The sequence below is a fragment of the Terrapene carolina genome, unplaced genomic scaffold (assembly GCF_002925995.2).
Source record: "Terrapene carolina triunguis isolate 2854851 unplaced genomic scaffold, T_m_triunguis-2.0 Scaffold406, whole genome shotgun sequence".
Lineage (NCBI taxonomy): Eukaryota > Metazoa > Chordata > Testudines > Emydidae > Terrapene > Terrapene triunguis.
In genome coordinates, this window is record NW_020664757.1 from 3,068,489 (window position 1) to 3,092,611 (window position 24,123).

A 24,123-nucleotide genomic window follows, 5' to 3' on the forward strand; every position below is an offset into this window, starting at 1 on the left:
AATCAGGCGAGGAGGCTACGGCACCGCCGTGAGGGCCTGAAGTCGGAGAGTAGCACAGAGCTGTCAGAAACCACGAGCCCCAGCGCCCAGGACATCACGGTGGCAATGGGGCATGTGGATTTTGTTGAACGGCGATTCTGGGCCCGGGAAACAAGCACGGACTGGTGGGACCGCATAGTGCTTCAGGTCTGGGATGAATCCCAGTGGCTGCGAAACTTTCGCATGCGGAAGGGGACCTTCCTGGAACTTTGTGACTTGCTGTCCCCTGCCCTGAAGCGCAAGGACACCCGCATGCGAGCAGCCCTGACTGTCCAGAAGCGAGTGGCCATAGCCCTCTGGAAGTTTGCAACGCCGGACAGCTACCGGTCAGTCGCGAACCACTTTGACGTGGGCAAATCTACCGTGGGGGTTGTTGTCCTGCAAGTAGCCAAGGCAATCGTCAAGGTACTGCTGTCAAAGGTAGTGACCCTGGGAAACGCGCAGGCCATCATAGATGGCTTCGCTGCGATGGGATTCCCAAACTGCGGTGGGGCTATAGATGGGACTCACATCCCTATCCTGGGACCGGGCCACCAGGCCAGCCAGTACATCAATCGAAAGGGCTACTTTTCAATGGTGCTGCAAGCACTGGTGGACCATCGGGGACGGTTTACAAACATCTATGTCGGATGGCCGGGCAAGGTTCATGACGCTCGCGTGTTCAGGAACTCTGGTCTGTTTAGACGGCTGCAGGAAGGTATTTACTTCCCGGACCACAAGATAACTGTTGGGGATGTGGAGATGCCTACAGTGATCCTCGGGGACCCAGCCTACCCGCTAATGCCCTGGCTCATGAAGCCCTATACTGGCGCCCTGGACACTGAAAAAGAACTCTTCAACTACCGGCTGAGCAAGTGCAGAATGGTGGTGGAGTGTGCTTTTGGCCGTCTCAAGGGGAGATGGAGAAGCTTACTCACTCGCTGTGATCTCAGCGAAACCAATATCCCCATCGTTATTGCAGCTTGCTGTGTGCTCCACAATCTGTGTGAGAGCAAGGGGGAGACCTTTATGGCGGGGTGGGAGGTTGAGGCAAATAGCCTGGCTGCTGATTACGCCCAGCCAGACAGCCGGGCGATTAGAAGAGCCCAGCGGGACGCGCTGTGCATCCGGGAGGCTTTGAAAGCCAGTTTCAAGGCTGAGCAGGGTACCCAGTGACTTTTAAGTTTGTGGGCACAGAAGCAGAACTTGCCCCCGTTTCTTTACCCAGTTGCCGTCGACTATCCTCTCCAATCACATACCCCCTTCACCCCCTTCCCAAAAAATAAAATCTGTTCTGTTTTGTTAATGGACACCATTGTCTTTATTACTGTTTTCGCGGGAATGTTTTAAACCTGGGACGCAGACTGTGGCGGGGGGCGGGTTTAGTGTTGTGATGCAAATGATGCTTCTAAACTCCAGGAATGACAGGCTCCGCGGTGGTGGACTGGTTGTTTCAACGGAGCCTGCCAGCCCTCCTGGCCGGGACTGCGTGTATGTGTCGGCTATGTGACTGTCTTGCAGGGGGAGGAGGGTTACAGATCCCCTGCTGCGCGGCTCTGTGATACAGGGTAAGGACCGCTGCATAAGATCTGTAACTGCCCTCCCCCGCCACCAAGTCACAGAGCAACACCACCCCCCCCACCACACAGAACATGAAAACCACCTCCCAGACTGACCAGGATAACTAGTCACTGCACTGTATATGTGCCCTGCTGCTGCACCTGCCCCCTGCTAAAGGTGACTGTCCTGTCCAATGACCAAGCCCCTTCCCCCCCTTCAGACAGACTCCCCTCCAAAAGAAGAGGATGGAAACAGAAATGAACAGAAACGTATTCTTTATTAACAACCGCACATGGAACGGGGGGGTGAAACTTGGACGGGGTCTTGTGTGAGGCGGGTAGGAAAGGACTTTTCAAATTTTGGGGAATGAGAGCCTTCTAGTGCTAGAGCAGTCCGCAGGGGTGGCGTGAAATTTTTCACGGCCCCTTCCACCCCTCCGTGTTTGGACTTTGGGTGAGGGGGGTATGGGACTTGGTGGCGGGGCAGGGCAGTTACAGAGAGACTGCAGCAGGGCTCTCTCCTCCTGCCTCCGGTCCTGCAGAACATCCACAAGGCGGCGGAGCGTGTCCGTTTGCTCCCTCATTAGTCCAAGCAGCGTTTGAGTAGCCTGCCTGTCCTCCTGTCGCCACCTCTCCTCCCGTTCCATGTTTGCCCGGTGCATTTGGGACAAGTTCTCCCTCCACTGTGTCTGCTGGGCTGCCTGTGCTCGGGAGCATCCCATTAGTTCAGCAAACATGTCTTCCCGTGTCCTCTTCTTCCTCCTCCTAATGTGCGCTAGCCTCTGGGCAGATGTGGCTGTGGGAATTGGAAAAAGGGAGTGAATTCCTGAGACAGAGCAATGTATCTGTGAACAGAGAACATAGTCTTTCTCTGTGAACAAGACCATGCAGAGCACCTATCACACGCGCACTGAGGACAAGGTCGAATTTTCGGCCCTCGCCTACCGTGCCTGCGGTCTTGCTGTGGCGAGCTGAGGAGCAGGGCTGGACACCGGACTTTGTCTAGCTGGCAAACATGGTAAGCCGTAGACTTGTGGCCGCTTAAAACTTTAAGAGTGGCACTGGCCTCCTTTCACATAGAAAGCAATGCGAGTCTCTGCTGGCAGCAATCCTGCAAGCATGAACTCTGGCCCTGTCCCACCCCCTCGCGGCTGTAAACCGCGTGGCTGTAAACCGGCGGTTGCAGTTCTGTAAAGGGACGGGCAAGCAGTCCCAATACTAACTTTCCCCTACCTAATTCACAGCAGGGAGTCATGCCAGACATCACCCTCCTGAAGGTCTCGGAGAGCCAGAAGGAGAAGATGCTCCGGGACAGCCTGCAGAAACCGGGGCCATTTGCTGCGCTGCTCTGCAAGGCCATGATCCCGGAGTACCTGCTGGCGTTGTGGCAGGGAAACGTGTCCTACCACGGGGGGCCTAATAAGCTCTCCCTGCCCAGGAACCTGCTGATGAGGCTGGAAAAACACCTGCAGGAGGTGTATGAGGAGTTCTCCCCGGAGGATGTCGCCTCTATCCCCGGTTACATTGACCAGTTCTTGGCTTAGGTGCCCTTGGAGGGACAAATGACTGCAGGGTTTTGGGCACTATAATCATGAAGCGGACATTGTGCAATTTTTTGAAAATGGTTCGGACTATATATTGAGGCGCCCAAAGACAGACTAATCATGACACACTTTGCACTGATTCCCCTTTTGTTTGACTTTCCTGTTTACATGTTTTGAAGCACTTTACCCACTGTTAATATTTTCAATCTTCCTGTTTTGTTGCAAATAAATGTTTACATGTTTTAAAGCACTTTAGCTACTGTTAATATTTTAAATATGCCAGTTATGTTGTAAATAAATGTTTAGATATTTAAAACACTTACTGCTTGATCCTTCCCCTGAATCTGTGTCTGGGGTAACGGCGGGGGACGGTTGGTAGGGGATCTCTGTCAGGGTGATGAAGAGCTCCTGGCTGTCGGGGAAATCAGCGGTACCAGCGCTGTCGACTGCCTCGTCCTCCTCATCTCCTTCTTCATCTTCCCCGTCCGCTAACATGTCGGAGGAACCGGCCGCGGACAATATCCCATCCTCAGAGTCCACGGTCAGGGGTGGGGTAGTGGTGGCGGCCGCACCTAGGATGGAATGCAGTGCCTCGTAGAAACGGGATGTGTGAGGCTGGGATCCGGAGCGTCCGTTTGCCTCTTTGGTCTTCTGGTAGCCTTGTCTCAGCTCCTTGATTTTCACGCGGCACTGCGTTGCATCCCGGCTGTAGCCTCTCTCTGCCATGGCTTTAGAGATCTTCTCATAGGTCTTTGCATTCCGTCTTTTGGAGCGCAGCTCGGAAAGCACGGACTCATCTCCCCACACAGCGATGAGATCCAAGACTTCCCGATCCGTCCATGCTGGGGCCCTCTTTCTATTGGATTGCACGGCCATCTCTGCTGGAGAGCTCTGCATCGTTGCCACTGCTGCCACTGCTGCTGAGCTCGCCACGGTGTCCAAACAGAAACTGCGCTTCAAACTGCCCAGACAGGAAAAGGAATTCAAATTTTCCCGGGGTGTGGCTGGTCAGAGCATCCGAGCTCGGACTGCTGTCCAGAGCGTCAACAGAGTGGTGCACTGTGGGATAGCTCCCGGAGCTATTAGCGTCGATTTCCATCCACACCTAGCCTAATTCGATATGGCCATTTCGAATTTAGCGCTACTCCTCTCGTTGGGGAGGATTACAGAAATCGATTTAAAGAGAGCTCTATGTCGAACTAAATGGCTTCCTGGTGTGGACGGGTGCAGGGTTAATTCGATATAACGGCGCTAAATTCGACATAAAAGCCTAGTGTAGACCAGGCCTAAGTGTTCCTGTCAGTGGCTGTCTCCTCAGGTGCTTCTACCTGTCCTGTTCTTCTACTCCTAACACTTCTGCTTAGTTTCTACCCTTGCTCCTTGATTTTATGTGAACCCTAGAGCCTTGTCCAACTTTAATTCCCTAGTAACTGCTTCTCCCACTCCACTCCTTTTTCTTCCAATTACCCTAATCTAATCTCCCCATACACTTCTCTTACTTCCCCATCTGACCCTTTTCCTGGCCCCCAGGCTGTGCCTATCAAATAACTTCCTTCCCACACAGACTGGCTTCACCTCTCATCTAACCCTCCATGACCATTCCACCTAAAACTCCCTACATCCTGGCTCTATTCTCCATTTGGGTCTGGATGCTCCGCTTCAGCTCCTGCTCCATCTGTTTCCCTGCCTCTAGCCACTAGCTACATACCAAACAGAATACCTGGTGAGATTCCCTCTTCTGAACATCAATTTATGAGAGGGTTAAATAGAAGGTGGTTTCTTACATTATTAAAGAATGAAAAAGGAATTAAAAATTATCATTCTCCATGTACACATACTCAACATCCCCACAAATAGGGGCCTTGAGAGGAAGATTCCACAAACTTTCCCTGATGAAGATCTTCCCACATGGTTTCATTGGGAGGCAGGGTTTGAATCTCTGAAACTTACTGTAGGTGTGGACTAGACAGTAGGCAGGCTTTGTGTCTCACCTCAACTTCTTGGGAACATGGACCCAGTGGAGCTGCAATGTCAGGGATTTCCCTGGTTGCAGATGCCCTGAGACCTTATTTAGAGGCTATATTACTTCTCCTGCCAAATTAACAGAGGCCTGGAATATGGACAATGCACATCATTCCCTAGAGCTGGGCCTGCTCAACTGCCTGTTTCCTCCAACCATGCAGATCTCCAGATGGACAGTCTTCCATGTAGTGCAATGGAAATGGAACTGCCTTCAGAATAGGGTTGGGGATCCTCACACAGTTCAAGGGATAAGACAGGACCCAACTGCTTGTATTACATTTTCTGTGTATGTATTTGAATATGTATGTATTACACAGACACTGAATATACACACACAATTATTGTGCTGTCCTTATGAGATAACTGTTGAAATGTTTAATCCCAATAAATATATTGTACACTCTCTTTTCACGCCATGTATATATTTCTAAAATGGAAATATTATTAGGTCTGTCGATTAATCGCAGTTAACTCACGTGATTAACTCAAAAAAATTAATTGTGATTAAAAAATTTATCGTGATTAATTGCACTGTTGAACAATAGAATTCCAATTGAAATGTATTAAATATTTTGGATGTTTTTCTACATTTTCAAATATATTGATTTAAATTACAACACAGAATACAAAGTGTACAGTGCTCACTTTGTATTATTTTTATTACAAATACTTGCACTGTAAAAATGATAAAACCAATAGTATTTTTCAATTTACCTCATACAAGTACTGTAGTGCAATCTCTTTATCGTGAAAGTGCAACTAACAAATGTAGATTTTGTTGTTGGTACATAACTGCACTCAAAAACAAAACAATGTAAAACTTTAGAGTCTACAAGTCCACTCAGCCCTACTTCTTGTGCAGCCAATCATTCAGAGAAACAAGTTTGTTTACATTTACAGGAGATAATGCTTCCCACTTCTTATTTACAATGTCACCTGAAAGAGAGAACAGACGTTCGGATGGCACGTTTGTAGCTGGCATTGCAAGGTATTTTTGTGCCAGATATGCTAAACATTCGTATGTCCCTTCATGCTTTGGCCACCATTCCAGAGGACATGCTTCCATGCTGATGACGCTCGTTAAAAAAATAACGCGTTAATTAAATTGGTGGCTGAACTCCTGGGGGGAGAACTGTATGTCTCCTGCTCTCTGTTTTACCTGCATTCTGCCATATATTTCATATTACAGCAGTCTCAGATGATGACCCAGCATGTTGTTGGTTTTAAGAACACTTTCACTGCAGATTTGACAAAACGCAAAGAAAGTACAAATGTCAGATTTCTAAAGATAGCTACAGCAGTAGACCCATGATTTAAGAATCTGAAGTGCCTTCCAAAATCTGAGAGGGACGAGGTGTGGAGCATGCTTTCAGAAGTCTTAAAAGAGCAATACTCCGAAGCGGAAACTACAGAACCTGAACCACCAAAAAAAAGAAAATGAACCTTCTTCTGGTGACATCTGACTCAGATGATGAAAATGAACATGCGTTGGTCTGCACTGCTTTGGATCGTTATCGAGCAGAACCCATCATCAGCATGGTATGTCCTCTGGAATGGTGGTTGAAGCACAAAGGGACATATGAATCTTTAGCGCATCTGGGACGTAAATATCTTGCAACGCTTGCTATGCAGTGCCATGCAAACGCCTGTTCTCACTTTCAGGTGATATTGTAAACAAGAAGCAGGCAGCATTATCTCCTGCAAATATAAACAAACTTGTTTGTCTGGGCGATTGGCTGAAGAAGAACTAGGACTGAGTGGACTTGTAGGTTCTAAAGTTTTATATTGTTTTATTTTTTAATGGAATGATTTTTGTACATAACTCTACATTTGTAAGTTCAACTTTCATGATAAAGAGACTGCACTACAATACTTGAATTAAGTGAATTGAAAAATACTATTGCTTTTATTTTTACAGTGCAAATATTTATAATAAAAAATAATAAGTGAGCTCTGTACACTTTGTATTCTGTTATAATTGAAATCAATATATTTGAAAATGTGGAAAACTATCATTTATATAAATATTTTTGCATTTCTATTAACAGCGCGATTAATTGCGCGATTAATCGTGATTAAATTTTTAATCACTTGACAGACCTAAATATTATCGGTTATGTTATCATATATATTGAGTTTAGTCAAACTAAACATGCTGTAACTAGTTAAACTACCCTAGTCTACTGAATCAACTGTTTATGCCAGGTGAATTTTATTTAAGAACATAACTATATTGTGCAAAACACTCTTACAGCTAAATTCAAGGCTCAGATGGCATACAACACACGCCCAAAAATGGCCTGAGTGGAATCATAAGGTGTAATTTTTGTGTCCCACTCCCCAAATCTTGCAGAGTTCACACCTCACAGGTCCTCTGCAGCTGGAGCTATGGAGAGTAATATTCCAGGGTGGGACCTGGGGTCATGACCCTATATTTTAGAAGGTGCACTCTCTGACTTGGTTTATTTCTTTAGATGTAAATAACAATAAAAATCACCTCTGAAGTTGCAACGTATGTCTGAGATCTCTGGTAGATTTCTTCTTTTACAGAAGCAGCCTATGAGCAATCTGCATGGGGAAGTGCATGGGTCTATAGTTGGTCTGAAAACAAGTCCATTGTCTGATCTAAAAGTACTTGGGACCTGAATCTTGCCCCTCTTCTTTAGCCAGTGTTAAATTCCTATTTCTACTTTACCTAGAACTTGCTTAAAATTGAATTTCTATAAAAGATTTTTAAAAGATGTTTTTGTATTTAAAAGTGAATTTACTGGTGAAAAGTGTCTGATAGGAAGGTAGGACCTAGGGAAGGAAGGAAGGGCTAGACCTCTCTTTATCCACAGTACAGGAACAATATGGCTCCGCCAAATATATCTCAATCTTGATTCAGAGAAAGAACCTCAAAAAGACAGAAGATTGGTTTTCTGGGTTATTAAATCATAGATCTCTCTATTGAAACTCCTAACAAGACAAGAATGAAAAGATCCTGGGAAGGACACTAAGGATGGTCATAGATGTAGCAAGATTTATATATGATGAGAGAGAGAGTAAAGAATACATTGGTACTCAATTTATTTGGCTTTTTAATCATGCCTAGTTTCTACGAGCTTGCATAACATGGAAGTGAGATTGAGTCAGCACAGATTTTAATATTTCTGTTTTTATTCCACATTCTCTAAGGCATCTAGTTGAATTCTTGGAATATAAGTAGCATGGGTTTTGCAAATTAATTTTTACCATTTCTATTTTGAGATTACTGCCTTTAGATGGATTGCACAGATATTACTAAGAACAGAATTTGGCCCGTGAGCTTTATTATGGGTAACTATTTGGCTAAGAGGCTGAATCAGTATTCCAGTAGAATAACTGTTTCATATGAAGGTTACTACTAACCTAAATAGCTAATTTCAGTTATTGTTGAATGCATTTGTATATGAAAGATCATGTTCTAAGAACAGAAGATCATCTACCAAACATATTCTTATAAGGACTTGTATTTTACTGGGAATATTAAACGAGTTTTCGGAAATAATGATAATTTTATTAAATAAGATACCTTTTGTACTTCATGGTAGTGATCTAAAGCTAAAATCCAGTGACACATGGAGCAACAGGCAATAGACACTAGTCCCACTTTTGATGGGCTAAAGTCAGGTGATCTTACATATCTTTTCAATTGCAGAAACACCTAAAAAAATGAACAGGTTAAATATTAGAACAATGACTTAGAGTTCCCACAGATTTGAAGAGTTATTACAGCATTCTTTGTTGCTTAAGGAGAAGACAATGGAAAATCTTTTTGGATATTTTTTAGTTATGTGAAGATGAGAAAAAACCACTATAAATACTTTGGTCAGGATTATGATCTCATTTTCACTGCTGTAAATACATAGTAATTTTACTGTCTTCAGTTAGATTTACACCATATTTATATAATAGAATAGTATCATAGAAATATAGGGCTGGAAGGGACCTTGAGAAGTCTCCTACTCCATTCCACTGTGCCGAAGCAGGACCCTGTAGTCCTAGACATCACTGACAGGTGTCTGTCTAACCTGTTCTTAAAAACATCCAATGATAGGGATTCCACATCCTCCCTTGGTAGTCTATTCCATTACTTAACTATCCTTACAGTTAGAAAGTTTTTCATTATATCTAACTTAAATCTCCCTTGCTGAAAGTTAAGTCAATTACTTCTTATTCTATCTTCAGTGAACATGGAGAACAACAAACAGTGAACATGGAGAACAACAACAACGCCACTCCCTTAGCAGAGCCGTGTCGCCAAGAGCTGGAGCCGCCGCTGATAGCGGCCTGGGAACAGCAGCTGCCGGCACTGCCACCGCCTCCACTTTGGCCGTGAAAATTGCACAAAAATGTCTTTCTATCCTTCTCTGGAAGATCTGAAAGTGGACAAGGTAATTCAGGCTCAGACTGCCTTTTCTTCAAACCCTGCCAATCCAGCAATTTTGTCTGAAGCTTCTGCTCCCATCCCTCAAGATGGAAGCCTCTATCCCAGACTATACCCAGAACTTTCTGAGTACATGGGTCTGAGTCTTAATGAAGAAGAGGTACATAAAAACTTGCCAATGGTTGCAGGTACACAATCTCAGGGGCAGCTGGTAACAAGACCCTCCACTGTGAATTATATGGTGGCTCCAGTAACTGGAAATGATGTTGGAATTCGCAGAGCAGAGATTAAACAAGGCATCCGTGAAATAATTGTGTGTAAAGATCAGGATGGAAAAATTGGACTTCATCTTAAATCTATAGACAATGGTATATTTGTCCAGTTAGTTTTTTTTAGTACTTTCCGGGGTTCTCTGCTCGGTGTCCCCGTCAGGTTCCCTTCGTTTGACCCTTTGACCACACTCCTGTCCCTGTTATTTCATTAGTTGTGCCCCGGAATCACTTGGCTTCCAGGTCCTATGGATCCCCCCCTTAGACTGGGGGGAGGTCCTTTAGCAGTGGGCTTCCATCCACCGACTTCCTGGATCCCAATAGGATCATTTTCTTTATAACAGCCCTTAGCATATTTGAAGACAGTTATCTGGTCGTCCCTCAGTCTTCTTTTCTCAGGACAAAACATACCCAGTTTTTTTAACCTTTCCTCACAGGTCACGTTTTCTAAAACTTTTATCATTTTTGTTGCTCTCTTCTGGACCCTCTCCAATTTGTCCATATATTTCTGAAAGTGCAGACACAATATTCCAGCTGAGTCCTCACCAGTGCCTGGTACGGAGTCTGTGCAAACTGTCAGGCTCTGGTTTGAGGCGGGCAGACCTGATAGTTAGAGAGGTGGTCAAGAACAGGTACAAGGGTTGAAGACAGCCATAGAGTTGGGTCTGGGCTGAGTTAGGGAGAGGCTGTGGGTCAGAACTGAGGTCAGAGTCCAGAGACAAACCAAATCAGGATTATAGTTGGAGTCCCAATTCAGGCCAAAGATTGAAGCTGGGTGGGAGTCAGTCTGAGGGTCTGGGGGGTCAGGAGGTGGATGCAGGGCTGGAGTGGGTCAGTAACAGGGCTGGAGCACAATCGGACTAGGGTACGGGCAAGGCTGAAGCAAGCTGGAACAAGGCTCAGGTAAGGCTGGGGCAGGAATTGCACCAGGGGCAGGAATTGCACCAAAGGCAGGCTGAAAGCAGAGGGAGTCTATAACACAGTGAGACAGCGGTAGGGTTCCTGGCTGAGTAGTGCTGTAGCACAGACTAACCTGACATCTGGTGCCATCAGTAAAATATCTGTGCCTTGGGGTTATTTGACCCAGGCCCTGCTCAGGGATAGGATGCTACAGCATGCCTGAGTGCTGAGTCACTGCAGGCTCTGTTGGAGGGGTGAATCTTGGCAGCTGAGTGAGCAGTGGTAGTCTGATTGTGGGTTTGCCTCACACAAGGTGAAGGCACAGAACAGTTTTTACAATTGCAATGGTGTTTAGAAAACAAAATGGAGGTTATTATTCGATATAGATGTATACTGAGTTCAAAATATCAAAGAGAATTCAGAAGTTGTATGTAGGCAGGTCCCCCAAACCATTACAACACCCCTAAACCTTGATATTAAGAAGAAAATTCTGCTGAGGGAAATGAGATTTAAAAACTTCCTGAACAACAAAAACTTATAAAAATTTTGCCAACAGGCAACTAATCCTATCTTTTCCTAAATTAACACTAATACGTGCAAAAGAACTAGTATAATAAGCTAAAAAGAGATATGTCATGGATACTAGGAAGCTCTGTTTTACAGCCACAGGCAGTGAGAAGGAAATGAGTTGCAGGTGGACCACCTCCACCTTTGATGCCCTCAATATGAGACCACAAGGACACTCAGGGTGCAGTGCAGCCCCAAACAGATGCTGGCCAAAAAAAACACATGGGGAGCATGCGCACCAAAACTGAAATATATATACCAACAAGCACTCAAAGAAGAAACTACTGGTTTAATTTTTTCTAAAAGCATTACACTCATCCATTCTTTTCTACATATTGATAGAAAGGGGAAGGTTCTGTGTTCCTCCAGTTCTTCATTGAGCACTAAACCAGTTGAGTTGGGGAGAAAGGAAGCTTTAAACCACCTCTGCACCTCCTCTGTTCTGTCCCCAGTCCTCATCTCAACTCAGAGCAGCCCACGAGCTAATCTAAATTGTGTCAGTTTGTAATAGCGGTCTATGGACAATTACAGTGGCACACAGCACAGTGTGCTCATGACTTTCTGTTTCCTCACCCTCCCATCCTGCCCCTGACAAGGCCCATACTTCTGGAGCTGCCAGGGAGTCCAGCATAAAGGTATTATCTCAGGTCTATGCTGGGAAGAGAAAGCCTATCCATGACAGTAGGATTCTGCAGCCTCTGTCCCCTTTGTAGCCCCTTCATCCTGCCACAGTGGCATAAAGGGGCTGCAACATGGGACTGAATCTGGCCCAAAGTTATTATACAAAATTCAGTCTTTATCAAGACAAAATCAACATCCTTTGAAGAATCCTAGAAGAAGTGAAGATGAATTATTGGGCACTATATCATCCCTTTACCTTTTCTGGTAGATTATCTTTATCCAGAGTTACCAATTTTTTGAGGAATCCTGCATCTGCAAGGAGGAGCTTTGTTGTTGCCCAACTAGGTTTCTTTTGCAGAAGAATACAAACTGCATTCATAACAGTTAGTACAAGAGGAGGAGGATGAGTATATACTCTGTAAAAAACAAAGAAACATTTGAGAAATTAATAACGATCAGCAGTTTCATACAAAATATGGTACTGTATATTTTCATTTAAATCATCCAGTATTGGCCCACCTCAAAGACAGGCTACTGGATTAGATGGTTCAATAGTCTGAACTATTATTTTAATTTCTAAATTAATACTAATTTCTGTGTTCTTACTAATTAGTATATAACTATACTACAAAGTACTATATTGTTATATTAATAGAATAGAGAAGAAAATAAAAACAAACCTATATTAATAGAGGAAAACAACTGAGATCTGATGACACCATCCTTCACCCCTTTTCCCTGAGAAAGGTCTGTGTATAAAAGTGTAGAAAATGAAAATTTCTGACAAGTCCCTTTTGACCCAATATAGGGGTGCTGGGCATGTCTGTGTCTTGATTTAGAAAGAGAATAAACTAACCCATAGGAACTAATTTGACACATGAAAGCATAAAGAATTAAGAGTAAAAGAGTGAGTCAGCTTGAAATGTAGGCAAGATTGCATTGTTTGCACTTTCAAAATCATTTTCTTTAGTTATGGATGTTCTGTATGGAAGGAACTCCGGTGGAAACCTTTGCTCTGTTGTGTAATTTGCCAGCATTATTGTTCCAGAACTGAAGATTGTCACTATTCCAACTAATAGCAAAGTTTTAAAACAAAACAGACCTACCTGAGTTCTGCAATGTGAGCTTTGTCCAATGCATCTAGAGCAGCGAGGGCTTTTTCTAAAGCTGGCAATACAGCATTTAGCTCTTCAGTTGCTTGCTACATTGTAAAAAAAAAACCCAAACAAACAAAACCCCACAGCCCACAGAAAAAGGTTAGAGTTGGCATTTTCTTTTGGCAATATGCACTTGAACAAAACCAGTTTTCTGTACACTGTAACCACCAGTAGGAAAATGTTTGTTTTGCGAGTAAGACACACAAAAAGATGATGTGTGAAGTACTAAGATGCTGTTCATGCATAGTTACTTTTCTAATCAGAATCATGCTTGAAAGAACTAAAACAGAGATCTTTCAGTTTTTATTACTTTAAATTTTATAATATGGTGAAGATTCCTAAAAAACAATATCTATGCTGAAGGCATATGAAAATTTCTGCACTTTTTGGAACTACTTATTTTTACCCATAGATAGAACTGGATCTTGCAAGGTTGTTAATGCCCAGAGTGTTCTTAATGCTTTGTAAAAATAGGCCCACAGAAACCAAAACCTGTAAGAGACCACAAGAGACTCAGTACCCGAGCGTATTCTTCCACAACTTTTGTTTCCTCAGCCATGATTTCTTCATCCTGTTTAACAAGAGTTCGAACCTGCTCCACTACTAGTGAGTCTCTATGAAGTTTTTCCACGAGTTCTTCTATCTCCTAACAGGAAAAAAAAAAAGGTTCTCCTTTACAAAACATTTTGACTGCAGAATTTCAAATACACTTGGTGAGATGACGGAATAGAGAGAAGATTGAAACATTTCGGAAATGCATTGTGTTTTTCCTTTTTCTCATGAGCCAACCAGGAAACTGACTTCTCTTTATTGTGTCTGAATCTCCTGTCAGCCATGGAAGTGTTGAAGGAGAAAGGGTATAATGTAACTCATTGGCAAGGGTGATATAACAAGTATGTTTTAGTTCCTGAATTTTTTTGAGAGGAGGAGGTGGAATGGGAGGTCACAGAAGATTTTTAAAGCCCACTACAGAAAGTAATTTGTAATTAAAACATACCTTTGATTTTTGCTCTATCTGAGGGCCCAGGGTAAGCAACTCTTCTTGCATTTCTGCAACCAATGATGTTGCTTCCAGAAGCTTGGTCAGACCATTGTAAAAACAAGCCCTAAAAATAAAAATTAAGTTGCAATGTGCATTATCTAGTTCTGTTCTTTTATTTTATTTGTCATTAAAGATAACAGCCCAGTTTCATTCAATGGTCTATGCTAATTTCTGCTCTGGGAAAATCTGACTGAAGGGGTGGAGGGGTAGGCTTTAGCAGTGGAAATCTGCTACAACCTCCCCTCCAATGAAGGCCCACAAAAGGCCAACACAGCCCAAATATTTGCAGTACGGGCTGGAGAGATGGTCTGGGAAGGGAATCCAAAGTTGAGCTGATTTACCACGTCCACTGAGGAATGATACCTGGCAGGGTTATTATGGGGTCCCAACTGTAAAGACGGTGTTGCAGGATAGACACAGGATTGTGGGGGTAATTTTGTTGCCCCAGGGAGAGATTAGCTTGTCCAGGGAAATATAATTTACAACTACGTCCACCTGCATGGGTGCCTCTAGTGTAACAAATGCATTTTAGATGGTTTTTAATATTTTGAAACATCCTCTAATATATGGACAGTGTGAAGATTAAATAAAATATAAGTTATTATATATTGACTTTGGGATCTTTAGAAATAATTAGGGCTTTCAAGCGATTAAAAAAATTAATTGTGATTAATCGTGCGATTAATCGCACTGTGAAACAATAATAGAATACCATTTATATAAATATTTTTGGATGTTTTATACATTTTCAAATATATTGATTTCAATTACAACAGAATACAAAGTGTACAGTGCTCACTTTATATTTATTTTTTATTACAAATATTTGCACTGTAAAAAACAGAAGAAATAGTATTTTTCAATTCACCTAATACAAGTACTGTAGTGCAATCTCTTTATCATGAAAGTTGAACTTACAAATGTAGAGTTATGTACAAAAATAATTGCATTAAAAATAAAACAATGTAAAACTTTAGAACCAACGAGTCCACTCAGTCCTAGTTCTTGTTCAGCCAATCGCTCAGACAAACAAGTTTGTTTACATTTGCAGGAAATAATGCTGCCTGCTTCTCGTTTACAATATCACCAGAAAGTGAGAACAGGCGTTCGCATGGCACTGTTGTAGCCGGCGTTGCAAGATATTTACGTCCCAGATGCGCTAAAGATTCATAAGATCCCTTCGTCCTTCAACCACCATTCCAGAGGACATACATCCATGCTGGGTTCTGCTCGATAACATCCAAAACAGTGCAGACCAACGCATGTTCAGTTTCATCATCTGAGTCAGATGTCACCAGAAGAAGGTTCATTTTCTCTTTTGATGGTTCAGGTTCTGTAGTTTCCGCATCGAAATGTTGCTCTTCTGAAAGCATGCTCCACACCTCATCCCTCTCAGATTTTGGAAGGCACTTCAGATTCTTAAATCATGGGTCTCTGCTGTAGCTATCTTTAGAAATCTCACATTGGTACTTTCTCTGTGTTTTGTCAAATCTGCAGTGAAAGTGTTCTTAAAACGAACAACATGCTGGGTCATCATCTGAGTCTGCTGTAATATGAAATATATGGCAGAATGCGGGTAAAACAGAGAGCAGGAGACATGCAGTTCTCCCCCCCAGGAGTTCAGTCACAAATGTAATTAACACATTTTTTTTTAACAAGCGTCATCAGCATGGAAACCTGTCCTCTGGAATGGTGGCCAAAGCATGAAGGGACATATGAATGTTTAGCATATCTGGCACAAAAATACCTTGCAATGCCAGCTACAAACGTGCCATGTGAATGTCTGTTCTCACTTTCTGGTGACACTAAATAAGAAGTGGGCAGCATTATCTCCTTTAAATGTAAACAAACTTGTTTGTCTGAGCAATTGGCTGCACAAGAAGTAGAACTGAGTGGACTTGTAGGCGCTGAAGTTTTACATTGTTTTGAGTGCAGTTATGTAACAAAAAAAAATCTACATTTGTAAGTTGCACTTTTACGACAAAGAGATTGCACTATACTACTTGTATGAGGTGAATTGAAAAATACTATTGGTTTTATCATTATTACAGTGCAAATATTTGTAATAAAAAATAATATACACTTTGATTTCAATTACAACACAGAATATAATATATATGAAAATGTAGAAAAATATCCACAATATTTAATAAATTTCAATTGGTATTCTATTGTTTAACAGTGTGATTAAAACTGCAATTAATCGCGATTCATTTTTTTGAGTTAACTGTGATTAATTGACAGTCCTAGAAATAATATCAGGTAACTTCGCATATAAAATTATGCATGTTAAATGGGTAATTGTGCACGCAATCACTCTTACACATCTGTATTCTATTGCACAATATTAGTGCATACATGCTCATAGATTTTACAAGGATATTTTAGGTGTCCAGTTTTGAAAATTTGACCCATTGTGTTTGGTTTTGATATTTTGCTCCTTTGAAGCAGGATATTTTATGTGGCTGTACATTGCAGCAGAGCACAATGGGAAAATGTTATTAATTTCTCACCTGTTAAACAGACTTTTCTTTTTTGTGCTCTGTAATATGCTTGAAAAGGTGTCTATGAATTGCAAATAGCTATTAGGAGTGATGTAGTAGTGCCTTTTAGTTTCCTTCAAATATTTCTCCGTTGTTGTAGATGCACTTTTGTGGATTTCAACACATACTTGGGCAACCATGTTTGTTAAGTTCTGGAAGACAACATGATTTTAAATAAATATGAAAAAGTAAAATCTTCATATTTTTGAAGTTATAGTATTCATTTTTGTTCATATTTTGGTTCACGTAACATTGTTAAATGCACAGGAAATAATAAATTAATAAAATGATGCTTATTAATATTAATTAATTAATGCTTATTATATTAGTATTAGTAGTAATAATAAAACAAAGTAATCAAATAATGTTTCATATACTGGCATGCAAAGTTAATAGAAAATTAAAATTATGTACCTGTAACCAGAATTCTTCGAGATGGACTTTGGATATCCCCACTGAGGGGATGTCCTAGTTGATGCAACTTAGGCAATGAAACCTTCTTGTAGCAGTGTCTCTTAGAGTGATCATGTGTTCTTCCTACCCCTCTCCTCTGTTCCTGGATATTCTGAGGGTGAAGCTATAAAAGGGAGCATGACACCCTCTACCACCTCAACTCCTTCCACCACTTCCCCAGAGCCAAGTTTTTATTAGGACTCCAAAGAAGATAGGAAGGTGGGCAGGGAATGTGAATATGCAGAGTCTATCTCAAAGAACTCGAGTTACAGGTTACTAAATTTCATTCCTTCTTGGAGAGTCCTCTGAATATTCCCACTCACAGGATAATTTGGCAAGCAATACCCCATGAATGGATCGTGGGACTTGGAGTTCTAACTGAATAGAGAATGAAGTAGTGCCCTACCAAACTAAGTGTCTGATCTACACAGTAGATCTAGGGAACAGTGTTTTGTAAATGTATGTATAGAGCTCCCTGTACCAGCCTTACGGATCTCAGCAACTGGAACATTTCTAAGACATGCCATAGCAGTAGCCATTGCCCTGGTCCTAACCCCAGCAATGGTCTGTCCAGCAGTCATCCGTACCTCTCATGGCTCATGTAATATGGACAACAGTACGATCACAGGCTCTGACAATGACAGTGAAAAAGATGCCAGTGTTTGGAACGTGGGTGTTTCCAAGTGGTCTTACGTTCATCGCTTAGTCAGATCAACCATGAACATGCAGCTTGCACCACACCACCATAAACAACCAAAAGGAATGTGAAAGAGATTTAACATCAAGGCACTTCAAAAACAAGCTAGTTGCGAGACTCTTCAGCAACACCTCATTGAGAGGCTCTCTGACTTTCCTGACAACATCAATGACATCTAAACACATTGGGAGGAATTCAAGACCATTATTCACAAGGCACGTGCTGAATCAATTGGATAGTGCACTCACTGCCATAAGGATTGGTTTGATGAGAACAACAAGGAAATCATAGCACTTATTCACTAGAAGAGAAGCACATTTTGCACTTGGCAAAATGAACCCTCTAATCAGCAAATACCAGAGACTTATCATTGGCTTAAAGCTGTGTTCAAAGGATGCTGCGTGACATCAAGAATCAGTGGCGACAAGCAAAGGCCACGGAGATCCAGACTTTCGCTGATCAGCATGACATGAGAAGCTTTTTTCAAGCAATAAAAGCCATCTACATTCAAATGGCACAATCCCTCTGCGATCCCAGGACAACTCCATCCTTCTTAAGGACAATGGCCTTCAAGCAATGTTGGAAGGAACATTTCGAGACTCTATTGAACCGTGAATCTGAAGTCTCAGCTGCCACCATTGAGTCCATTCCTCAGCATCCAGTAATAGAACCTCTTGCTACCCCCCGCCATTTTCTGAGGAAGTTTGGCAAGCCATCACTCAGACAAGAAACAACAAGGCACCAGGCCCAAATGGCATCCCTGGGAGGTTTTCAAAGGTGGTGGAATAGCATTTGTGCAAAAACTGCATCAACTTTCTGTTAGAATTTGGGTTAATGAGGAAATTCCATCCGACCTAAAGAATGACCATCTTGTGACAATTTTTAAGAAAGGGGACAAGTCAATGTGCGGGAGTTACCGAGGTATTGCCTTCCTCTCTATTTCTGTCCTTGCTTGCATCCTTTTGAACCGTCTCCTCCCTCTTGCTGAAGATGTCCTTCCAGAATCCCAATATGATTTCAGACTGTCTCAGGGCACCACCAACATGATTTTTGTTGCATGACAGATCCAAGAGAAGTGTAGAGAACAACACCAGCCATTGTTTATGGCTAAGGCGATGATTTAGTCATGGGTATTTTTAGTAAAAGTCATGGACAAGTCACAAGCAATAAACAAAAATTCACAGCCTGTGACCTGTCCGTGACCTGTACCATAAATACTCCTGCCTAAATCTTAGCTGGGGTGCCGCTGCTCTGGGAGAGTGGGCCAGGGGACAGCTGCTCAGGAGGGAGCCTTGGGGGAGCCCCCGGGGCCAGCAGCACCAGCTGCCGGGGACTGCTGAGCAGTGGCTGTTCTGGCCGCCCCCGGTGCTACCTCCCCCACTGCTCCAGCTGCCCTTGGAACTGCTGCTCAGGCAGTCCCCAGGGCCAGCTGCACCTGCCGCTGTTCAGGCAGTCTACACGGCCAGCTGCCTGGGGACACCCAAGCAGCGTCCGGTGCGGATGGCCCTGGGGCAACTCTGGCAGCGCCTGTTGCAGCTGGCTGCAGAGCTGCTCCAGCTGTGGCCGGTGTGGCTGGCCCTGGGGCCAGCTGTGTGGGCGGCCCTGGGGCCAGCCACACTGGCTGCTGCAGAAGTCATGGAAGTAGCGGAAAGTCACGGAATCCATGACTTTCACGACCTCCGTGACAGACACAGAGCCCTATTTATGGCATTTATTGACCTAAAACCTTTGATTCCTTCAATCATGAAGCATTATGGAAGATGCTGTTTAGGTTCAGTTGTCCATTGAAGTTCATTTATGTTCTCAGGCTACTTCATGATGCGATGACCGCCACTGTCCTCTGTAATGGGTTGGAGACGGACCCATTCACCATCTGTACTGATGTTAAGCAGGGCTGTGTTATTGTCAAAACAATTTTTCCATCTATTTTACTGTAATCTTGATTCTCACTCGTGATCGCCGTTCTTCTGGAATTGGGATTGAGTATCGCATGGACAGTCAGCTCTTCAATCAATGATGTCTTCATTCTAAAACTAAAGTAATCAGGATTGTTATTACTGACCTTCAGTATGCTGACGACTGTGCTATCTTTGCTCAGACTGAGGTTGACTTGCAATCCGTCCTAGATCTCTTCTCAGGAGCCTATCATAGCTTGGGACTTTCCTTCAAGAATGGGAAGACAAAAGTGCTCCACCAGCCTGCCCCCACACTAGTTGCCCCTGTTCTCCCACAAATTGTCACCAGTGGTGAACCCCTGGAAAGCTGAGCATTTCCTTACCTTGGTAGCCACCTCTCCCAGACAGCCAGTCTCAATGTAGAGATTGAACATAGCATCCATTGTGCCAATGTGTCCTTTGGAAAGTTACTCCATTGTGTCTTTACTGACAGAGATCTGCAGATGGAAACTAAGATCCTGGTCTACAATACCGTAGTCATCCCTACACTTCTTTATGGGTGCGATACATCAGTGACAAACCAAAGCCTTCTTAAGCATCTGGAGTGGTACCAATAGTGCTGCCTTAGGAAGATTCTCCATATCAGATGGGAAGACCATCACACCAATGCCAGCATTCTCTCTGCAGCTAACATCACCATGTTGAGGTGAAGATTAGGAATAGGGCTCCATGTCTGTCATGAAAGTCACAGATTCTGTAACTTTCTGTGACCTCCGTGACTTCTGCAGCTGCCAGTGTGGCGGACCCCAGGGCCGCCCAAGCAGCTGGCCCTGGCACCAGCTGGTCAGGTGGCCCTGCTGGAGTGGCTTCATAGCCAGCCACACCGGCCACTGCTGGAGAGGCCCTGGGGCCAGCTGCACTTGCCGCTGCTCAGGTGGCCCCAGGCACCTGGCCCCGGGGACCGCCTGAGCAGCGACCAGTGCAGCTGGCCCTAGGGACTGCCTGAGCAGTGGCCTCGTGGGTGGCCAGGGCAGCGGCAGGTGAGCGGCCCCTGGCAGTAGTCCCAGGGGTGGGCGGAGCAGCGGGGGGTGGATGGCCCCGGGGGCATGCCCCCTCCCTGAGCAGCGACCCCCCCCCAACTAAGATTTAGTTAGTGGTATTTATAGTACAAGTCATGCACAGGTCACAGGCCATGAATTTTTGTTTATTGCCCATGATTTGTCCATGACTTTTACTAAAAATATCCATGACTAAATAAATAAATAAATTAATGGAGATATGCCATCTCCTAGAACTGGAAGGGGCCTTGAAAGGTCATCGAGTCCAGCCCCCTGCCTTCACTAGCAGGACCAAGTATTGATTTTGCCCCAGATCCCTAAGTGGCCCCCTCAAGGATTGAACTCACAACCCTGGGTTTAGCAGGCCAATGCTCAAACCACTGAGTTATCCCTCCCCCCATAGCCTTAATTATGAAACATCAACTTAACTGGGCTGGTCATTGTGTGTGGATGGCTGATACTTGTCTTCTGAAGCAAGTCCTCTTTTCTCAACTTAGTGATGGTAAGAGGATCTGTGGGGGACAGAGGAAAAGCTACAAGAACACCCTGAAAGTATATTTTAAGAAGGGAGGCATTGCACCAATTGGGAAGAGCTGGCTGGCAATAGACTGCAATATTGTTGCTTCATACATCAAGCCTCAGCCTGTTTTGAAGAGAATTGCCTTGCTCAAGTGGCTGAGAAACGGCAGAGGAAGAAGGAAAGGGTACAGCATTCTGGCCAGAAGTTGTGCTCTTTTCAAGCAACCACCTGTCACATATGTGAAAAAAAACACACAAAGCACAAATTGGACTCCTTAGCCATCTTAAGTTTCATCAATGACTTTTCCCCTGGCAGACATCATCCTCATATCAAGAAATAGCCCGACGACGGCCTAACCCCATCATGGGGAGGAATGGATGCTATCTTTAACATTTTTCCACACACTGTCTAACCCAGGGCTTTGGAGCGGAGCCCGGAGCTGAAGTGGAGCAATTCAAAAATTTGATTGCTCCAAATCCCTGGTCTAACCTATCTAGATAATGATTGTGAAGAGGTAATATGACCTTTAGGGTTGTCAGAACATGAAATAAAGAGATTGGGAGACTTACAAAATTACTTAGCCCTATTAAGATACTATAGTAAGCTAAAGCAGGGGTTCTCAACCTTTTTCTTTCTGAGGCCCCCACAACATGCTATAAAAACTCCATGGCCCACCTGTGGCACAACTGGTTTCCTGCATGTAAAAGACAGGGCCGGCATTAGGAGATAGCAAGCAGGGCAATAGCCTGGGGCCTCACGCCACAGGGGCCCCCCATGAAGCTGAACTGCTCAGGCTTCAGCTTCAGCTTCAGCCCCGGGCGGTGGGGCTTCAGTTTTCTGAGCTTGGCCCCAGCAAGTCTAATGCTGGCCCTGCTTGGTGGACCCCCTGAAACCTGCTCACGGCCCCTCAGGGGGCCCCGGACTCCTGGTTGAGAACCCACTGAGCTAAAACACTCTTAGTGTTTAAAGTATACATCTTTGAGTCTTATTTAAGCATGAAGTCTAGGGAAGTGTGACACAGAGGCCCATAGGTGTCAACTGGCAAAGGGTTCACTGTACTTTAAAAGCAATTCCTGCCTCAGACCTGACAAACTCACTACACTAAATACACTGTGTCAAGGCTGTATCCCCACTTTGAACTTTAGGATACAACTGTGGGGGCCTGCATGAAGACTTCTAAGCTTAACTACCAGCTTAGATCTGGTCCGCTGCCACCATTCCCAAAAATTAATTCACTTCCCTGGGAAGCTTTGAGAAACCTTTCACCAATTCCCTGGTGAATACAGATCCAAACCCCTTGGATCTTAAAACAAGGAGAAATTAACCATCCCCCCTCCTTTCTCCCACCAACTCCTGGTGAAATACAGATCCAAACCCCTTGGATCTTAAAACAAGGAGAAATTGACCCTTCCCCCCTCCTTCCTTTCACCAACTCCTGGTGAATACAGATCCAACTCCCTTGGATCTAAAAACAAGGAAAAATCAATCAGGTTCTTAAAAAGAAGGCTTTTAATTAAAGAAAAAGGTAAAAATCATCTCTGTAAAATCAGTATGGAAAATAACTTTACAGGGTAATCAAACTTAAAGAGCTCAGAGGACCCCCCTCTAGTCTCAGGTTCAAAGTACAGCAAACAAAGATAAACACTCTAGTAAAAGGTACATTTACAAGTTGAGAAAACAAAGTAAAACTAAGACACCTTGCCTGGCTTTTTACTTACAAGTTTGAAATATGAGAGACTTGTTTAGAAAGATGGGGAGAACCTGGATTGATGTCTGGTCCCTCTCAGTCCCAAGAGCGAACAACCCCCTAAACAAAGAGCACAAACAAAAGCCTTCCCCCCCCCAAGATTTGAAAGTATCTTGTCCCCTTATTGGTCCTTTGGGTCAGGTGTCAGCCAGGTTACCCGAGCTTCTTAACCCTTTACAGGTAAAAGGATTTTGGAGTCTCTGGCCAGGAGGGATTTTATAGTACTGTACACAGGAGAGCTGTTACCCTTCCCTTTATAGTTATGACAGCTTATTTAAGCATGAAGTCTAGGGAAGTGTGACACAGAGGCCCATAGGTGTCAACTGGCAAAGGGTTCACTGTACTTTAAGAGCAATTTCTGCCTCAGACCTGACAAACTCACTACACTAAATACACTGCTTTTATGGTACTTATCCATAAAGGGAAACAGGTGAGGTTTCTACCAAATACTTGTAACTTATTGATATTCCTAATCATTTTGAGATGTGCATATAGGTAATATTTAAGGAATAATGTATCTATATATTGAAAATTAAGCCCCTATGGCCTTGGAGTGAAAGTGAGTCACCGAGGACTAATATGTCTCTGTGATGGCCCATTCAAGTGGGAGGGAGCTGTAACTCCTCCCTGGCTAGCTGATTATGTAATTATTACTCAATTGTCTATTTTTGCACCAACCCAATTCGTGTCATCTGAGATCTCTATCAGAGATTTTTTTATGATTTCTTCCAGGTCACCGATATAAGTATTAAACAGTGTAGGGCAAAGAATAGACCCTTGAAGGACCCCTGGAAATACACCACCTACTCAAAGATGATTCCTCATTTAAAATTAATTTTTTCCCCAAATACAGAACAGAAATATTTATTGAATACTCCTACCTTTTTGCATTATTATTGATAATTCTATCATTTCCATCTAGTAATGGACCAATACCATTCTCAGGATTCTTTTTGTTCCTAATACATTAAAAACCTCCTCCTATCTTTAACTCTACTGGCAATAGATTTATCCTTGTGTCCCACTGCTTCTCTTTTTATAGGCTTGCCTCCGGAATGTTTGGGAAAGTGGAGGAGAGGGGGTTGGAGGAGAGCTTGAGCATT

The 24,123-nt window shown here is 43.6% G+C and overlaps 1 protein-coding gene across 1 annotated transcript in view; it reads right to left on the reverse strand.

Moving 5' to 3' along the window:
- Positions 1 to 24,123, reverse strand: part of DNAH14 (dynein axonemal heavy chain 14) — a 439,459-nt gene that overhangs the window by 86,572 nt on the left and 328,764 nt on the right. Inside the window, 6 exon segments of the mRNA XM_029912981.1 lie at positions 8,697 to 8,828; positions 12,165 to 12,324; positions 13,015 to 13,109; positions 13,586 to 13,711; positions 14,063 to 14,171; positions 16,621 to 16,802. Coding sequence (XP_029768841.1) covers positions 8,697 to 8,828; positions 12,165 to 12,324; positions 13,015 to 13,109; positions 13,586 to 13,711; positions 14,063 to 14,171; positions 16,621 to 16,802 — 804 coding nt within the window.